The sequence below is a fragment of the Augochlora pura genome, chromosome 10 (assembly GCF_028453695.1).
Source record: "Augochlora pura isolate Apur16 chromosome 10, APUR_v2.2.1, whole genome shotgun sequence".
In the NCBI taxonomy this organism is placed as follows: Eukaryota; Metazoa; Arthropoda; class Insecta; order Hymenoptera; family Halictidae; genus Augochlora; species Augochlora pura.
This window is the reverse complement of record NC_135781.1, coordinates 9235689-9257021: the sequence shown is the minus strand read 5'-3', so window position 1 is coordinate 9257021 and position 21333 is coordinate 9235689. Positions and strand designations below refer to the sequence as shown.

At 42.4% G+C, this 21333-nt stretch overlaps 1 protein-coding gene across 2 annotated transcripts in view; it reads left to right on the top strand.

Annotated features, from left to right (window-relative positions):
- Window positions 1-21333, top strand: part of LOC144475868 (irregular chiasm C-roughest protein) — a 226682-nt gene that overhangs the window by 66904 nt on the left and 138445 nt on the right. For both annotated transcript variants that reach the window (XM_078192215.1, XM_078192214.1), the window contains exon 2: window positions 14658-14714. In XM_078192215.1, coding sequence (XP_078048341.1) covers window positions 14658-14714 — 57 coding nt within the window. The remainder of the gene's footprint in view (window positions 1-14657; window positions 14715-21333) is intronic.

Below are 21333 nucleotides of genomic sequence, written 5' to 3'. Positions count from 1 at the left end.
TAGGGTAGATTTAGGGCAGATATAGGATAGTTTTAGGGTAGATTTAGGGTAGTTTTGGGCTACTATTAGGCCTGTTTTAGAGCTGATTTAGAAAATCATGTATTAATGTGTTACTTTAGGGCATATCTAGGGTACTTTTAGGGCAGTTTCAAGACAGTTCATATACCCAACATTTTGGGTACCCGACTTCAAAGTTAAGTTAAGTAGTGCACGAGGTGTCGGTAACTTACCATCTCGTTTTAAGCACAGTCTAACTCAACTTCGATGTCGGGTATCCAAGTGTCACAAACTTTTGTGATCCAACCCGATCCAAACGCGAAGTGTCAGGTACACGCCCACTGTTAATAAATTAACCGCACCATTTAAAGTACTTTCTCCACGTATTTCATAAAATGTGTCTGTCCAAAACGAAAAATCAAATCTGCGGTTAGCTTTGTCGTTATGTCACTTTTATAATGAACTAAATGTAGAGTAACATATCAAACTTTACTTTATACATAGGGCAACAATTTATCGATGCACATTTCTCTCGATGCTTTATTGAAAACCCGCGAATGATTTATTTTAATAAAAAATCATCAAAGTATAATTTTTTACGTCTAATACTTGTAATACTAATACGATTCATTTATTACGACTAATAATTATTATTCGAATAAAATATTTGACTAATAATTGTTATTCGAATAAAATATTTGACGAATAATTTTTATTCGAATAAATTCGGATAATGCTGCATTCTGCCAGAAAGTGGTCAGAGAATTGCAATGATTATAGGAATAGTTTCACTCTGCGAATAGTTAAGTTTTCCAAGGCCAGCGCGAGTATCTTCGTTTCGTTATTAATTGGGACCGGTAGCATTGTGGGCGTCGCTATAGAAAACTATTCGCGAATCCTATCGGTGACATTGGCTATGTATGTACGTGCATATCGATTGCACAGCCAGTGAAACTCGAGCCGCACATTCAAGAGAATTCTCCCAGCATCGGCTCTAGGAGATACTAAATTCCATTACGTGTTTATCGGAAAAAAGCGGACGTAACCGACGCGGAACACGGTCTGCCGTGGTGGGCAGAGTACGTTCGGAAAAGCCGCGGATCCGGCCGTGTCTTCGTTTTTCCCTCGCGTCCGGCGCAGTCCCATTATCAACGCAATTTTCAACGGAGATTGCTGAGTCCAGGGAAAATAGGAAAGATTAGGAAGCCCGCGAGGGCGCATGGGAAACGAACCAGTTTACCGAAGAAGATTGGGTTGGAGTTTTCCGGCTATCAGGGAAATTGGTGGTCACTATACCAATCACTCATTTTATCTAAGTACATACAATAAAAATTCTCTACCTGAATCGCAAGCGAATACAATACAAGAGCAACATAAACATTTCTCTTCGTAATCATTTTAACGAGTTTAAATCAATACCACTGCATTTTTTAATTCTTCAAATGTTTTCAATGTTTCGCAATCGATCTACTCGTTTTTGCTATAAATTCATAAAGTTTGCACTGTATTAATTATTATTGGATTAATATAATCGCTGTGATATTATCACTCTCGAACAGCATAACAGAAAGAAGATAGAAGATAGAATTAAATAGAAAATAATTCGTATAAGAATGTAGTGTTGCTAACGTTGTGTATATGTAATGTTACGATGTTTGTTGAATCTGTTCTTACTGTCTTTATTCTTTATGTAGTACTTCAAACGATTTGTAGTTAACTATGAATCTCCATGTAAAATAAACTTTCATTCGTAGAGTTTATAATAACTCTCGTTCTCTTTAGAAAAAAATATTGGTAAGCTTGAAACTTTCGTGGATTTTTACAAATCCAAAAATGATTTATAAAAACTTTATGTATATATATTAATAACGGATACAGGAAATACAGAGCACTAAACACGCAAGGATAATTTAAAAATAATTTTGCATTACTTCAACTGCACTAACATTATTAAAAGAAAAAATACATTTATTTATGCAGTTTCTGTTCTATACAACATATTGCGTAAAAATTCTTGTGAAATGCGTTTCAAATTCATCAGACTCGATGAAACTAACAGTCAGCGAACTTCTTTACAGACAAGTTGTTGAAAGTCCTCGGTAGTACGGTAAAAAAAAACGACAATGGAAACATTGCGTTAAAGACCACAATTCGCTCGATATACTGTTCGGAAAGTCTGAAAGTTATCGTCCCGCAATTAACAAAACGGCGAAACTTCTCGACAGGCCGAAACTTGGTAAATAAAAGATTACCCGGGGAACCGTAATAATTGGAATATCCTCGCGAAGGGTAATTCGATTTCAACTGAACCCGAAACGCGATTCGAGCTGAAAAATCAGTACCCGCCACTTGAGATCGATCGAACGAGGAGCATTTGCGGAACGGTTTAGTCACGAATGCGCCTCGCAATCGCGGCGCATCACGGAAACACTTAAAATGGGATCGATAAATCCAACATCCGTCCACCCACGGCTCTTGTCGCGGTTGCGAACGGCCGGATATATATTTCCGTGTCAAATTCAACGCAACCGGGGAAAAAAAAGCTCGTCGCGATTTTTCGACCGCGAGAGCATGCGACGCGCGCGCGCGCGCGCAACTCGGGACATCGTCGCGGCTGCTTTCGATAATAATAATTTATGTTGCCGCGGCAGTTTACACCTACGGCGGATAAGCAACGGAACACGGCTAAATCGGAAATGACGCGCGCGCGAGTCTCGCGCGTATTTTTCGCCCGCGGACGCCCGGGAAAAAAGTTTGCCGCGTAACTTCTGGCTCTTAAGCTGCGAGGCTAACCGCTTAAGCGCTCCTTAGACGCGCGCGGGAACTTCGCTGAATCATGAGAGAGATTATCGCTGACTGTACAATTAGTTGTGCTGCTCCCACAACTTCGGAAATATGGTACGCGTGTGGAGACGCGGCACAATTAAAACTCGGAGGGACCATTCTCGGTGTTTTACGTATTCATTCCAGTTAGAAGGAAATTTCGTTGAAATTTCGGGAGCTCGTCAGGAAGTTGTAGTTACGTATTTTCGTTGAGTTGCGTCTCGCTTCGAAATCTGTAGTGCTTAATTATTTATTTGATGAGAACGAGTTTGTCACTTGCGGGAGATACGTGTGTCGCCGTTTGAACTTTTAAGCGGTTCTGGTTAACGCGTGTCATACGGGGGGAACGTGCAACGTTGAATACTTTTATAAAACTGAAGGCAATTAGTTGTAAAGAATCAAACTCTCACGTTCTTCAAATAGGAGTGACTCTTGTTTACATGTTTCAATTAACATCCTTCCATCATAGCCATTTTCCATTACAGATAGTTTTGGTACAACTAAGAAGAAAAATATTCAACATATATAACGTAAAATATATAAAAATATGTAACTAAAAAGTTAAAATACGATTGATAGAATTACAGTGAATTCAACCCAATTATTCCTCAACTTGTAAACAAAATATACAACTTGGGAAGAGCAACTCAGGAACTATGAAAATGAGGCTGGAATAATCGCATCTCCATTTTCCAAATTGTCCATTTTTATCCACAAGCTGAGGGACAAATGGAGAGAACTTACTCTTATTCACAAAATTCGAATCAATTATTCGAAGAATTTATTTCATGATGATTTCTATTCGAGAAATTTGCTTTGAAACGTGCATTCGTGAAAATTTGATCCTAACAATGTCCAAGCCTGATGTACGGCGCCACAATAAAGCTTCGTTGTTTGCTCGTGCCTGTATTTAATCGCTTTATCGAACAGTCGATTGGTTCTCAGGTTTAAGTAGAGCGGGTCCGTCAGTGATCAGACATCTCCATTAATCAGAAACCCTGATCACGCACGGAGCGTACCCCGGTTCCGCGGCTCTAAAGCATTACACTCGACCGGGAATCGGCGCACACCCATCGCCGCTGACTTCGCCCCCAGAAGCAAGCGCGTAGAGTTTCGCGACCGGCAAAGTTTTCGCGTACGTTTACGGACGTTGAACGATAGAGCTTACAGCCGATAGCGATACGACGCAACCACGGTAAATACGATAATAGACAATGTCGGCGGACGCAAGCTGCGCCGCAACCGAGCCATAAATTTCGCCAAGTTAGTGGCAGTTAAGAATTTATGTTCGCGCTGGATGCGCACTTCCGCCGCGGTCCGGTACAAGCGATCGCGGGGAAAGTGTAAAACTTGAAAAAAACCGGCTGAGCGACGCGGCCTCGGCGAAACGCCGCCCATCCTCGAGTCCTTTTTTTCCAAAACAAAAAAAGAAAAAAAAAAGAAAAATAAATCAGCACCGAGCAACGCGGATAATTTCTCCGCGCGCGCCCTCTTTTTTCGTACAATTTTCGGCCGGCAGCACGAAAAATTTGCATTATTACCATTTGTTATACGGAATGCATGAAACAGAAATAAATGGAACACGGTAATTTAATTTCACAGTTTAATATTTGAAGAATAATAATAAGAAGAAAGAGAAATAATTCAGCTATATCTCCGTGGATATTATGGAAATAAATTTGAAATGTAAAAATACGTTTAATAAAAGTTATGTCGCGCGATTGGCCGTTGATTGAAATGAAATTCTGAAATGAATGTTATCATCGAACGCTCGTTACAAAATAACATTCAAGTATGCGTTCAAGTTATTTGTAATACAGAAAACTTTCAATGTCGTCCATAGTTGTTTCTAAAACGAAATCGAGAACATGGAAAACACCTGCCGACTTTTCAACAAATTCAGCGGAGAGATCAGAGAATAAAATGAAATTCAGCTGCCGCAAAAAGCCAATTATTTTGCTCAGTTTCGCGGCAAAGCAGCAAGCCCCGAACATGGAAAATCTCGCAAAAAATTCCGGCAGAGCGGTGAAAAACGTGAACCAAGACACGCCGCGGAACAGAGACAGACGGAGCTGCGGGGGACAAGAATGAAAACAATGAATGACAATTTGACGATTGCCCTCGATCCCGGCCGTTCATCGAATTCGCAGCTCTGCCGGGGAAAATTGAGGGCAGTCTGTCCAGCAAGAAATTCAGCTGGTCCCCGTCTCGATTTATCGAGCAGGGGAGCCCGCTTGGTCGGGTGTAAAAGGAAAAGCCCGATATCTCGGCTTAATTAAAAGCCGAGCGCGCAAAAAGCGCCGCAAAAGCCTCGACAAAGCTCCGGACCCGCTTTGAGCGTCGTCCAGCGGGCGCAACACGTACACACTGGCGTCACTGGCCAATCGACCGAAATTCTTCAGTCACGTCAAGGTCGACGACATTGCAGCCCCTTTTAATCGTGCACGCGTGCGCCCCGCCCGCGGCCGCGCTACGGCCACGCCAATGCGAGAGTCGATGGCCCGGTGCTCTGCAACCGGTCGGTCACGCGTACTTCGCGCGTCGCCCAAATGGCCTCTTGAATTAAGCAGCAGTGAGATGCGCCGGGACCGGTCCGCGACGAGTTTACCAGGGCTTATGCATACATTTAACCCGGTCCGGCCTCTGATTTGCAAGCGACCCGTTGCACGATCAGCCTTTCCCCTACCAAACAAGGACACCTGCCCCTCCACCCGGCGAATGTATCGGGGGTCGTTCGATTATACCGGCGCGTCTTCGCTCAGCTCGCCGCTGAATAAGCGGAACGTGACGCGGCAAGACGACGACGCGGCGCCTCGCCTCGCCTCGCCACGCCACGCCGCGCGGTGACGCGCTCTGCGTTGTCCTCCTCGACATTACCGAGAAACCGACGCGGCGCGACGATTCCGCGTTCGGCTCCCAGTTCGAGCAATCACTCGTGAAATGAACGTTTCATCTGGGACACTCCACGCCACTGCCGGCGGAATTGTCGAATTCCGGGGTTAGATTAATTGGGATTAGTTCGCGCGCAGCGGCTTTATTTTGTGATGTGTTAGGTGTTCCCATGAATAATTCATGATTTTAATGGGGAATCGTTGCAGGATCTGAATTGGAAATATTTTTCACTGTTCCTGACACTATTTAGAAAAATTTGCGCATCGCGCAACTCTGCTCGGGGGAACGGATAAATACAAATCACTTTTTATTTGGGCACTTTCTTCAAATTAAATTAAATTAAATGGTTACAAATACTTTTCGGTGTGTTCTTTTGTAAGTTTAACATTTTCTGAGTTTCTTTCCAGCTTGATCTTTTCTACTTGAAGGCATTTCTTGAGATGATAGCGATTATAATTCCTCGAAAGTTTCTAGAACGAATTAATTAATAATATCTTCGGAATGCTAATTTGGGTGTATTAATTTTTTCGGATATTTCTGTGGAGTGAACTGGAGTCCAAACTAAACTCGACTACGTAGTGTTATTATATTTTAAATGTCTATCGGGGAAAGGGAGATATTATATATTCTTAGACTCCTCGGTTTTTAAAACAACGGGTTGGATCACTTTAGCGAAGATTCAACGTGCATGTATATGTTTTTATTCGTCGAATCGATTCCTTGGAATAAAATCCACCGGCACACGCACAGAAGATTAAAATGTACTCCTGAATTTAAAGAAGCTATTCAGCAGAATGCCGGCTTTCATGCAAATTCAATTTTCCATGGGTAATTTTATTGTAACCTGAAAGAGGAAGAAACTTAATTAGTCGATTAAAAGATTCCTTACGGCAAAGTGAAATAAAAATCCTCGCAATTTTTATTAGGAAAAGCGCTTCTTTATCAGATATGCGTACATCGTAGTTAAATAACGAAACCTCCGATTCGTTATTACATACTCCACTCATTTATATCATATGTATGTACTTTTACTCCCAGTATTACATATTAATTTCAGATCGATATTAAATTCCTACTAAAATACCTGAAAGAGCACCATTTATGGACCATCATTCCGTTTTTCCCGGTAAAAGAATTTATTGATATTAAACTTCTATTTAAATTCCTGAATGCGTTCTGTTTCTATTATATAATGCACTTTCTCGTGCAGAGGAATACATGGGCATTATCGTGTAGTGGAACGACCGAGCGTCGAAAGTGATTAATGGTGTTGTATTTTTAAAACAATAAGACTGCGTATATGAAGCTGTTACCAAATTGATGAATTTAGTAGTTATCCTTTCATTTTAACGGGTCTGGTTATTTTAATGTTTAATTTGCGATCCCTTGGCGTCGAGTAAATATTTAATCGAAGGGTTAAGAATTGGTCAAGTGTTAAAAGCTAATCAGCAGAATTAGAATAATTGGTAAAAATTCTTTCATATCGTGGACTCTATAATATATTTTTTAACAATTTCATAGTCCATCATTTTAGTATACACAAGTTGTAAATTCTGTCCAAGAACGACTGAGAAGAGAAATGCACTATAATAATTTTTCACCTTACTATAAGGAAGATTAATAATTAACAAGTAATGTGACAATACAAATGGAAGGAAAAATTTATTTGCATGATTAACACTATGTTTACGAAACACTAATAGCAGCAATTTCATATTACTTCATAAAGATAACAAACATATATTTAATTAGATTTTTATCAATTTTTATCGTACTGTATGAAACAAAAGGGACCAAGCTCCTCATAAATCGATAAATTTGACTATCCTAAAGTGTTCCGTAATTCTAATGTTAAAGAAATTCTATAAGCTTAATACACATATAATACAGACCTATAAGTGATATACATATAAATAAATATGTTAAATACGCTAGTCATTCCTAAAATACATATTTATAATGTATGTATATCACTTATAGGCCTTTATCATACATTGACCCTATATCATTAAGAATATCATCACAATATTACGAACGTAATAGAATCAATCGATTCACGTCAAAACGTGTTAAATGAGCTTTAGATCCAGTTTAGATCAATTCGTGAACTCCTAAAGTATTGCAATTTGCCCGTGAGGGGCAAAAATGCCGAACTATACTGTGACAACACACGAAATCGGGGTGGCGAATATTCAATTCTAGGGGTGAAACGCGGAGAGTGAGAGGGTACAAAAAATTCGTTAGTAGATCCGGAAGTTTAGAGTCGCCCGACCCGAGTTCCGTCTATGGAGGTCCTTACGGGGGACACAATCGACGACGGCGGAGCCTCGCCGCCGTGATATCCGGTCTGAGCTGTGCACTTTTTCCTGTATCACCGCACCTCGAGCCCCTTCCTTCCCATCTCATTGAATCGTTTCGCGGTGAAATTAGCAATGTCCCATCCTTATTTTTCCTCTGTTTTTTTTCCTATTCCGTGTCCATCTTTTCAACGAGGTATTCTTTCTCGCTCGGATGGTCCTTTTTTTCTGGTGCCTTTGTCCGAGCCGGGGACAAAAGGAGAATGTAATTTCTCCAGCTTGCGTTATTTCTACGACCCTCTGGGCACTCGGGTCGAAAAGAGACCACCGATCCCTCTCACCATAGCCCCTCGGTTCCACGCTCTGTTTCGCTCCGTCCACCCCCGCGGTCCGATTCCTCCTCTCTCCTTGCCACTCGGCGCGGACGATTGTTGTTCCTGTCTTTATTACCGTGCTCGGCGCCGTTGTCGATGACAAGGCTCGCGGAATCACTGGCGCCAAACGCGTCATATTACCCCGCACGAGTTTTATCTCGAGCGTAGCCGGCGCGGGCTGCTTTCATTCTTGCCGCGAAAGAGATCTCCTTCTTCGATGCCGGTCCTCCCTTCCCGGACAAGCTTGAGCGTCCTCATTCAAGCCACGGATTTTTCTCTAATAGCGAGGCAAAAATGTTACAGCGTGCCAGCCAGATGCGAATACTCTCATGAAAATCCTGCCTCCGGCCAGACAGACTTTACCGCTTCGTTACTCGTTACTGTGTAAGCGACTCGTTTGTTCCGCGTCCGACGGTGAAAAAGAAAAAAGAACGCGGCGCGGCTCTCGAGCCTCGGTAAACGCGTGTGCAGAAAAATCAACCGAGAATAACACGTATCTTCCACTTGTCTGAAAGGTACGGCCAGGACCTGGACAGACAAATCGTTCGTCGAAAACACGCACGGCACCGTTTCTTCTTTTCGCTACGGCGCCGTTTGTCTTGGTCCGCTGAAAGCCCTGAAAAGGGGAACCCGAGCGTTCCGCTGTGAGGAACGAGCACGTTCCACCGCGCGGATCGATCCTCCACAGAGATTCCTTGACTAATCGGCCCGTTGCGATTATTTAAAACATTGCCGCGCCCGAACGGCTCTACAAGTTACTGTCCGCGGATGGAGAAATGGCTAGCGGAATCGCCGTAACGACCGGCTCGAACCTGATAACTGATATTGACTCTTCGGTCAATAACGGTAACACGTGTCTTCACTAATTAATCACGTTTACATTTACTTGCACTGGCAGGTATTTTTGGGATTAATAAGCAATTAATTTTAACTCAGTTTTTTTTAATGAAGAAGTAATGGCGGCTAAAATTTTAGGGGGTTGCTAAGGAAGGTGTCCTTAACACGTTTACACCTTAAATGCGTTATAATAGTCGTTGACTGTAGGGATGTAAAACATTTTTTGAAATTCATTTCTCTTACCTTAATAATTTATAATATTTGTTGCGAAAATTATGTTTAAAAATTTTCAGTAATACTTTTTTTACAGGGCTAATCATGAGCTTCATGAATAACTTTTGACATTGTATAAAAATCTGCATAAAATTTTTACCCCTACAACATGAACAGAAGCTGATAAAAAAGATGTGTAAAATATTTTTCTAAACACTATGTTGTTGCAAATTTTTTTCATGGAAGTCGACGTACACTAGTTCGATAAGTACCCTTGTTAGGAGAGGATCCTCGACAACATGTGTCAAAGTTTTTAGAGCAACTTCCCCTTTTATCAGTTCTCACCTGAATTCCGTAATTAAACAGTAGTGGTGCTGTTGCGCGCCGAGCAGATCATGTTCTTTCGCCTAAAGACTTACCATAGTTGCACGGCAACTTTGCCACTTTAGGAACGTAGGAAACCCAGGAAAAAGCTACCTTAGAGAAGGCTGGAAACGCGAAAATCTAGAATTGTTAAAATGTAATCGAAAGAGTAACAAAGATATTGTGCTGCATTAAATGACGTTTCTAAAACGGGTGTAATATAGCAGTGATCCTGAGTAGGTGGAATATGGCATTGCTTCATGCATATATGTATTGTCATGAGAAATTGGAGCACGGTCTTAGTAATGAAACTCATGGCACTTGACACGTCAAAACTGGAAGCAAGTAGACGTTCGCCGGGATTCGAAAGTTCCGAAGTGACACAGTGACTTACTCTCGCATGATATTTCGCTGGCGTGAACGTTAATGAAGTTACGAAATTCACTGGTCAAGCTTGACTGATCGTGCATGACTCGACCGGTTGATTACACAAAGCGTCGACTGCACGGCCAAAGCAATAGTTTACCATCAAAGAATGTGTAGCTACGTTTCATTCAGTGGCGTGTGCTTTGGACCGCGGAAAATAGTTTCGCGGACATTTAGAGAATGACTTTTGTTTGCTTCTGTTGCCGCTGCGCCCCCGTAAGAAAGCGAACTTTTCGTTGGGCAATCGTTAATGAGTAACGGTACGAGCGATATGAAATATATTCCCCTTTCGTCGAAGACAGCAGCCTCGCGTCTTCAGAAAAACCCCACAATAACGTCGAGAGACTGGCGTTTGCATAAAACATGAGTAATGGAACTCATACAATTTCGCAGACTCTAAATATTAAAGCCCGGGGAGAAGCTCCGCTATCGCTGGAATCTTGCCGAACTGTACTTAAAAAGCGAGTTGATAAAAAACCAAGGAAAAACGTAGGACGAGCTCGAGCATCGGCGAGTAGGTCAAAGAATAAAGAAGACTTTGGCTCTCTGTGTTTTATCGGTATCAAGCTTCTCGTGATTCGCCACTCGAAACGAGGCAACAAAGTGAAAAAATCTCGACGTAGCGGAAATCGAGCGAGTCGGATGCCTTTCTCGCGATACGAAAAGTGGGCGTCTACGCTCAGACACCCATCCCTCTGATCCGCGGTATTTGTCGGCGGAGAAGTTCCTCGTGGCTACCAACGGTGGAAAAAAACTTCACGGTGCTTCATTCTTCTCTGCCGGTTGGCGATTTTCGAATGCGCGTCGCTCAAAGTGTCCGACTGCATCCGCTTCGACAGCTTTTCTCTTAGCTCACGGTCGTCGTGGATTTCGTTCCCTTAACAGAAAGATCTTACCTCGCGCGCTGGCTCGGTTCGGCTCTTCTCGAGCCACGATAATTTCACTCATCCGGTCAAGCGATCGCGGCCAAAGTCGAGCCAGGGAGTCAAAGAAACGAGCCCTCGATAAAAGGGATCGATCGAACCGCGGGACCATCGATTCGAACGACGCGAGACATTTCTTCAAAGTATCTTTCCCTCCAGCAGCGACCGACCCTTTAGCCAGCAAAGATCCACGGACCTCCAGCATCTGCTCCGGGGAACTATGCTCGGCCAGCTGCGCGCTTTTCCGCGTTTAATGGCGCTCGTAAACCATTTTACAACGGCCTCGATGGGATCCGATTCTACTTTGTGCGAGCCCGTCATCGCGCCGGGCAGTTTTTTTCGAGATGACGTGTCTCCTCGCCGGGTAACGACACCAATTATACCCATTCCCTCCGATGGAAATATTGTTATCGAGCAGAGCCGAAACTTCCTCGTGGCTTCGAACGCGTCGATTCTGCGGCCGAAACTTTCTCGAGTGTCAGCGAGCTAATTAAGGACATCAAGAACTTATCGACCATAATAGTGTACCCTGGAGTTGGTCGAAACATTGATGAACCAGCAGAAATATATCGGTTACATGCGATCCCAAGTTCTATGTAGGTGATCCCCGCATATTAGAGACGAAACTCGGCGAATCTGGGCGAATCTCGGCGAATCTCTCAACTAAACGGAGGAAACGATACGCCGAATGTATTGGGGATCAAAAATGAATCGAGCCGAACGGAGCGAGGTTCATTTATGTATATGAGAAGACGGCTTTAATGTAGCCTCTGTGTATGCTCCACTTTTCAGTTCCACTTTATGTTTAAATTCGACATTTTCTGAAAGCATGGTTCCGTTACACTTTCACCCTCTACTTTTCTTATTAACATTTTATAGGCCGTTTCGCTGAGGAAACAAATTAATTTCACATTATTATTTATTTCCACTTATTTAACCTCTTTAGAGATACTGCTACGTATGTATACGTTTAATTTTCATAAAATTATGATTATTTCGAGTATAAAGAAACTGAGAATCAGTTGCAAAATTAGTCACTACAGAATCCTTTATTCGAATGAAATCATTTGTATGATGAATTTATAAAGAAAAAATTAAATAGCTATTACAAAAATTCATCCCTGAAGAGGTTAAATTAATTCGCTTATAATTGGATCAAACCAGGCGACACTTTTCGATAATACGTATTAAAAAGTAAAAAATCAAGTTAGAAAACTATTGACAATTTACAAAGTCACCCTCTTTTTAATTCCGTTCTATTCTTAACGGTTATCGACCACTGTGCGACGTTTCTTTTTTTTTTCCGCGCGACTCGAATCGTTGATTTTATTTCCGTGCCGCAAGCTCAGTGGCTCGGACTGCATTACTGATGTCGGATTGGCATAATTTTGCGTTCATTATCTCCGCTAACTCGATTCCATTGGGCGGCGATGAGCACTTGCTCGACCGTCGTCGTTTAGAAGGGGCGTCTGACATGTCCCGGCGTCGTCGCGTCGGCTGCGCGAATTAAAACTGTTCCAGATTTCATTTAGCGAGAGCTCCCGGTGCCGCGCGACTCGAAGCGACGCGACGCGCGAATTAACCAGAACCTTGCCCGTAATCGCGTTACCGTTACTGGTCTACGAGGGGGCGAGATCCTCCTCCGTGTCGTTTATATTCGCATTGAAGCCGCGGCCCCGACGGAAAAGGGCCGTCGCCGGGACCCGTTGATGAAAGCACGCGCTGATTCGCGGGAAAAGATTCGGCGGACCGTGACGTTCGTTTCTGTTAGATGAACGGCGGATAATTGCCGACTACCAAGGAAACAAATACATCCCGCTGTATACATACTTACGGGCCAATTAGAAGTGAAGCGACTCTCGTCTCGTTTGAGCTGCTCGCTAAATTCGTGGACTAACCGCTCCCGTTCGCGAGCGCCATTTTTAGTTGCGCCCGGCAAAATTACCGCGCTCATGTTTCTCATTTTACAATTATTCAGATTTTTAAGTTACATTCATTAGAAATGAATTAATACTTCTTTCTATATATACAATGGTTTATAAAAGAATTCGAGTTCCTTTCGAAATTGAATAGATTTTTAAAAATCGGATTAAATAACTTGAATTTTATGCATCAATATTAAATGATGTTTAATCCTTTGCATTCTTATGGTGCAAAGGATTAGAAGTTGCTGTTGATTTTAAAGTTGACCACTAACAATTGTTCTATCACGTTACGAAATCATTTTTATAATATTAAATTTATTAATATTCAAAATCTGTTGAGTCACAAAACTGGACTTCGTGCACGCATTAATGCATTAATTAGTATACAATGGGAATACAATAGACGAGAAAAGTTATGTTGGACTTAGAGTTAAAATAATTTTCAATGTAAAGAGTTAACTTTTTGATCTAAACCTAGAACAAAAATTTAAACAATATATTTTCTAAGCCCATGTAACTTATCCGTATGCTGAAAGTAACATTTAAATCTGTCAACCTTATGACGAGCTACAAATTATTAAAAATCGTGAAAATCGCAGAATTTTATGATTTTTTTCGAATAACTGATTTTTATAGGCAAGACTGAATTTTGTTAGATATTTTGTTATTTGTATTGGAAGTTTTAAATAAAAACAGGTATTTCGTTACTTGGTTATTTATGTGACACGTTATAGATAGCTGGTGAATTTTATTTTCGAGACAGATTCGCCAGCTAGTGATATACGACGTTAAAAATGCATGCAACTGTTATGTTTAATTCTTCTTCGAGAGCTTCATATAATGGAAATTCTACGGCGCGGCAAAATAACTCTGCTTTCATCCTGGATCATCAATCATCCAGTAGTTGACCTATTCGTGTCCTCGTTTTTTAAATAATGGTTCGGTATTGTTGGAATGAGGGCCGGGGATAAATAAATTATTTCTCCTTACACTCTGGCCACAAGTTAGCTACGACGAGACTGATATTCATTGACAGTAATTGAGTCTGGGTAGCGTCGGTTATTAATTAACCTCCGTTTCAATATTTTTGCGAGCTCGTGACTCTACAAAATTAAATTAAAATGAACTAAAAATAGTCATCGTTGTGTTTGATGGATATTTGTGATTCAAACGTATAATCAATTTGTGACTTAAACTATTATTACACTTTGATACACGATAATTTGTACATAATTTTATTACGAGGATGTAATCATTGCTATTGCATTGCTCTTTTGAGTGTCAAGTTGTTAAGGTTCACAAATAAACATATTTCCTTAATGTATAATGAAATACCAGAAAGTACTAGACGTAAAAATGCACTTCCTTCGTACGTAGTTATTATGAAAAAGCTAGCTCGACAAATATTTCGCTGAGCCGCTGGATATTTGCCAGCCCATGCAAACAATTTATAAACCACTTGTTATGTTATACCTTCTAAAACATTATAAATTGTGTGCTTACTGTCCACTGTCCACTGTATTCGGTAATATTAAACACGTGCTCGCAATAATGTGTTTGTTCTAACTATGTTGTTTTTTCTTGCAGGTGCCGAATACGTAGAGAACAAAAAGTTGATTCCATTCATCAAAGAGCACACACCAGGTAAGAATTTGCACCATTTTTATTCGTTTTTCCTTGGAAATTGGAATGAATATTAGTAACGCAAAACATCTGATTTTAAGAAATGCCAAATGCTTCATATGAACATCATTTACTCTGCCAACACTTGGAAACATACCTTCGAAATATAAGATTTTTGTGGGTTAGAAGGCCGATTGAATTACAGAAGCGAGGACTCGAGTATCTTTGAACTGGTCCTCGGATTGAGCTATCCATGCAATTCGCGGATTCCTTCCTTCCAGAACTAATATTTGAAAATGGCCAGCACCTCGAGGAGTCGAAGTATAGCGATAGTATACATAGACATAGCGCGGACATAGTATGGATTTCTAAGACATACGCGCGGAGCCCATATTCCCTGTCGGCCGAGAGCATGATTCGGACATTTATCGGGATATATAATTAATGGGAAATTATAATTAAATTTCTCCAGCCAATAATTATATTAATTAATCGTGTTTCAATTCGATGCAGGAATTTCGCTGGTATTATCTGTTTTGATTCAGTGTGCGAGTTTTATTTCATTTCTCCGGATGAATAATCTCGTGCCTTATTAATCTCGTTTTGTACCTCCCATCTCGTAATATGCTGTTGTGTATTCTTGAAATTAATTACGATCCGCCTTGGAGAACCGATCTGAGAGATAAATTAATCATCATAACGGTCGTCTATTTCGCTTCTAGTGCCCGCATGCGATGGATCTGTTTGGAATTAAGTAGCCGGCTGTTGCGATCATCAATATATTTCGATCTGCTGAACAGACTATAGAGACCAACCAACGCAGAAATAAGCGAATACACTTGCGTCGATATCAATCAGCTCGAGTTAAAACAGATACATAGATATCGATTAGCATATACGTTCGAAAGAGAAAACAGGACTAGACGGGTACTGTTTAATAGTTATACGCTGACAATGGTTTAATTTCTTTAACAGAAAAGGTCACCTTAGCCAACTGCGACCAGTTTTCAACTCCCATTCCGTGCACGTTGACTAGCCTGATTTATCTTAGCATCTCGCAAAGCTATAGCGAGCAGATTAACGCGGACAGATTGGGGTGAGGTTCTTAATCCGCGGTGCTTATATTGGATATCCCGTAGTTACTTCCCTACGCGCATCGATCAACGGCGATAATTACGCACGGATGACGATAATCGAGTACATGAGAATTAAAGTACCTTTCATTAAACAATACCTTCGCCGAAGGAACACCCACCTCGTCGCGACCTCGTCGAACAAACGACGAGCTACGGGCAAAAACGACATTGATCCATTCATCGCGAAAAATAAAATTCATCTATCGCCAGCAATAATCCATACACGTACAGGCCGTACACGCGCAGAGGTGTCACACATGTGCACACCGACGTGAATAGCAACACAATAACAGCGAATACTCATAGTCCGGGGATGAACGGGGAATTACAGAGCGATTCGCACGAGTTACACGATGTACGCTCGATTGAAAAATTAATGCCGGGATCGGAATTGAATTTTCACGCGATACAAGCAGCCCGATCAATCGTTTCTACGGCCAACGAACGCGGACGGGGTAATTCGATGCCTCGATCCGGCCAGGGCATCTAGCTGCATCCGAAAACGGGAATACACGGGAAGATAGCGGGTATCGCAAAGTAGCAGGGTATTTGGACGGAACTGGATCCGTTGCGACACACGTAACAGGTCACGTATGACCGTGCCATTAAATTATATTACACGTTACGACGTTAAAACACAGCGAGACATTAAACGTTTACGAACCGCGAACGCTATCGTTAATCCGCCGGGGTGGCTGGAAGTTTACACCGAACTTGAAATTAACTCAAACCAAATAGAAACTTAGCCTCGGATGCGTGTCATTCACTCGACGTTAAATAAGTAGCGGTCGAAACTCTGCCGCTCTTTGCTCGAACTTCTTCATGTACCATCCTACGGAGTCGTCGTATACTTCTAGCATAATGTAAACCACAGTTGGGGGAATTTTATTCAAATGATGGCTAAGAGATAAAGATTAATGAATACAATTTTATTCGACGCATCGAATAGAAATTTATTTAGATACAATTTTAGTCGAATAAGAATTGATTCGTACAGAAAATAGTCGATTTAAATAGCAATTATAGATTTCAAAGTGTTTCTTTTTTCGTAGTTTATTTTTATTTTTCTTCCATGTGTCTTATTGCAATTAAATATTTTTTCTAAGTATGGCCATTCAATAGAGTGTACTCGAATTAGTTATTAAACGTTTTATCAGTTTTGAATAAAAATCGTTCGATAGTCTCTTTGGTTATTCCCATAAAATAATATAAAACGATTATTTATGACGAATAACGTGAGTATATTTTATCCAAATAAAATATTAGACAAAAAGGTATTCGATCAAATAATTATCTTAAATTAATATTTATTCGTAACAATTCGAATAATACTCAAGTTTGATCTAGGTACATTATCATTTATCTTGCAATTTCGCTTCTTGCTTAATTAGCAAATTGTAAAGAGTTCCTCGGAGATTCCTCAATTTGTAGCGGAATTTATAGAAGTTGGTATTATGAAGAAATATGTTTGTCTTGTCGGCAATCTTATTAAAGGCATGAAATAGAAACATGCTTCAACTTGCGAAATACGTTTCAGCACTTTGAAAACCGAACAAAGCGTAACTGGTAGAACTTCAAGAAAATGCGTGATGAAATGTTTTAATGAGAAATTTCTTAATAAAGTTCTGTTCAGGCATACAATATAATACAATAATCGTGCGAAGTTTAAATAAATCCTATTTCCATTATCACGCCGACGTCAAAGATGGAGCGCTAACGATACCGTCTCGAATTCGCTTCTTTAATCAATCACAGAAATAATATGAAATGAAACGTTTCCGTTTGGCCGTGTTTAGGTGTCTAAATTATCGACGACGCAACACTGACTTCGTCGCAGTTCTATATCCAGGAAGATTTAACACGTGGTACCATTACACCCGCTACATAATTCACGATCCATTCCGGCGGAATTCGTAAAGTGACATGTTAAAATAAGACTGAATTAGAACCGTAAGAGCGCTGAATGATTCAAGAGCAACTGCTACCCCTCCGTCGCGTGTGTCACGTTCCACGTTCGACGTTCCCGAAATTTTTGGTTCATAGCCCCGCAATTAACACGGTACAATTCGATCATCAAACGCGCGGGAGTCGATCAGAAATCAATCAAAGGGAGAGGACGTGCGTCACGTTGAACGACAACGGAGATAGAGTTAGGGCTGGTGACGCGGTTACAATTATGTCGATCCGATGGTAATTCATTGAAACTAGTTGGCTGCTGCGGCACGTTTACGAGAGTGTCAAATATCGAGAACATGGTCAAAGACAGGCGGTTGTCATGAATGGTGTGCTAATGACGATAATTCATCGCGTTCTGCGTCACGCCGTTGGAAAGCTTGAATATTGAGAGGGTACTAGCGCGAGTCCGCCCCGTGCTTTGTCTCGACGTGCAGCGGGGGAACGAAGGAAGGAAGAGGAACCGGCAGAGGCTGCGAGACAGTGTAAAGAATGGACAGGGAGAAAGAGGCAGCGGGGCGAGCGAGAGAGAGAAAAAAAGGACAGAGGTGAACGGCGCCATCGTGTCGGTCCAGCGTAACGAAATATCCAGGTCCCGAGGGCGAAATAAAAGCAAGATCGTTTTCTCGATGGGGTACGATCGGCGCGCGGGGGCGGAAGGGGAAGCAGCGCGGACAGAAAAGCCGGTATTTGGAAATCGATACTTCCGACGTCGTTTCGAGAGCGATGCCTTCGAGCCAACTTATTTCCTCCGTTGAGTGCGTCCGCGAAAATTCTCACCTATCCAGCCTCTTCTCATTATTGGCTATCTGCCGATAGCGATGCGACGCCGGCGCGGCGCTGCGCGGCGTGGCGACAGCTTCCCCGAAAACTCGTTCAACCATCGATCCGCGATCCTTTGTTTTCTCAATCGGCTGGCCAGGCAGAGGCCGTCCTGCATCTTCCAGGAAACTCCTCCGGGACCTCTAAGACGCGCACGCGTCTTCGTCCTTTGTCGCTTCCTCCGCAGCTTCGTTATTTCTCTAGACAGGTGTTATTGGTTTCTCCCGGTGCGTTTGAAACACGTCGTAAAGGGAGAAGCAAATTGCGCTGACTGTACCGGCCCGACGCCGGAGCGAGGCGAGCTTCAAAATCTCCGTGTCTTCGGATATGCGTTTCATGGTGGAACGAGGCAAAGTCCCGAGGACCGTGGCACGGGGCAAGATAATACGAAGGTTGTTTCTATCGCGAAGAGACTCTCCCCATTGCATATTTTATCCTTAAGCCTTTACGGTATTTTACAGCCCTCCCGCTGAAAGTAAATCTAAAATACTACACTTATTTCATTACGGTAGTCTGGTTACCGGAACTGGGCTGCAAACAACCTCCCGCGGAAAGTATTTTCATCGAGCAATTGGAGCATCGATCATTGTAATTAGTCAGACCTGGGCACACTGAAATATTTTCTCGAGTAATTTATTATCTTAGCACTTTATCCACCAGTTCTTTTAAGATCGAGGATCGACGGTTCAAACATTTTTTTTAAATTATATCAATAACTAAAGCAATCTTACTCGTAATCCATTAACTTATATAAACTAATATCATGAATATGATTTTTTGATTTATTAGATTAATTACTAGAAACTTGTGGTAGACATCGTTCACTTTTGTATCAAACTCACCACTTATGAATGCAATTCTAATTTTGGTTTTGACTAGACGCTCAAAATGGTATTTCGACAATTATATTCACGAGTTTCGTTTTACATTTTTTACGAGGGCACAAGTTGATGTTCTAAAAACATCTAGCTAGATATTTTATTATTTACATTTCTACGATATATATATAATTTCGTTTTAGCAGATGACATTCTGCTATCCTGACAATAAATTTATTAAAATTACTTTAAACAAATGAACTTGGACCACTTTCGAAATAAACTGTTTATATGTTACATATTACAGATTCACGAATTAGAATGGTTCATATCCAGTTCATGAATAAAACTGTATTTACATTGCAGCTTTATGCAAAACCAAAAGTGGTGACATTTTCTTGTCATTATAGAAGTTCGGCGAAAGAGTTTTGAATACCGGATCAACATCATTTCGCGGCACGCTCCCATAGGTTTCCGACTTGATTCATTCTCGACCCCCTTCGTCAAGAAATTACATTACGTTTCGATTTCCGTTTCTATACACTTGTCGCGGGGGGGGGGGGGGGGGCGCCAATACGCGCAGACTCTTCTTCCGCGACGCAATCCGGTGAAACCGCGGTTCGATATCGGGCTCCGATCTTGTCGCGTTTGTCAGAGCCGAGCACCGGGTTGGCCCCGTGCGCCGATTCGAACGTGGTCGATAGCAGAGCGTACCTTAATAATACACGACGGCTCGATTTATTCAGTGTTTGCGCGACGCGCGTATGTCGCTTGATAACATTGTCGGTGAATATCTAATTCGGGCCGCGCGCGCGTTTCTATCGCGCGTCGCGACGTCACTCGGGGCGGCTCGGCGTGGTTCGGCACGGCGAGGTGCAGCGCGGTGCAGCGCGCCGGGCGCACGAACATCAGCCGGAACGCTGGAACGGAGCATTTCGAACGTCAGATCCCCGATAAGAATTGCATGTATGCAAATAATCGAGTAGGCGTGAATCTTGCTCGAACGGTATCGATACACCTCGCACACGTTCGCAGCCGCTCGGCGTCTATAGACGCGCGGCGCACACGGTTATCGCGGTGAACGATCGGATGGAAATTCGTAGCGAGACGATCGCGCCGTTTCGTTCCGAAGCTCTCTCGAGCTGATTTAATGAGCGAACGAAAGCTTCGGGTTCGAAAGGCGGATTTTCGGTCGCGTTTACCACTCCACTCGATATGGAGGAGGATCCGCGTGATCGACGTTGATCGACGTTCTCCGGCTCGCCCGGCGACGAGACGCGATTTTCCCCCTTTTTCCAAACGCTCGCCGGAAAATTTCCTGCGCGGAAAAGTAGAACGCTCTCCAGCGTTAGAAGATATACATATATATGTATATATATAGGGGGAGCGCGATAATCGCGAGAAATGGCGTCCGACCCGCGCGCGGAACAATCGCGGTGACCCGGTGTTCGAAACCCCGCTAGCCGGGATAACGGAATAATCGGACGAACCTGACGGGTTAATCCGCTGGATAATGAGGACAAAAGTTAAGAGAGCCTTTCCGTGTCCGTTCCCGGGGACGTTAGCGGAATAATTCAGCGTGGCGGCTGTCTAGCCCCGTTAGACGCGCGGCAGTAACGAGACAATGGATTCTTATTTGATAACGAGGCCGGAGATCGGATTTCTTTCGAGTATCAATCCACGGCGTATGAACTTCTTCTTGCGTCCCGGTTTCCGGTACGTCGTTAGACGAGATAACCGCCTAAAGGAAGCTAAGGACCTTTTCATTGTTCCTCGTAAAATCCAAGCGGACCGGCAGTCCCATTTTACAGTCGGCGACGTAGTGTGATCCGACCTGATAAAAATTTATCGACCGGCGGACGGCGTTTCCTGAAAATGGATCGCAACAAAGCTTGGATGGAAAGCACGGTC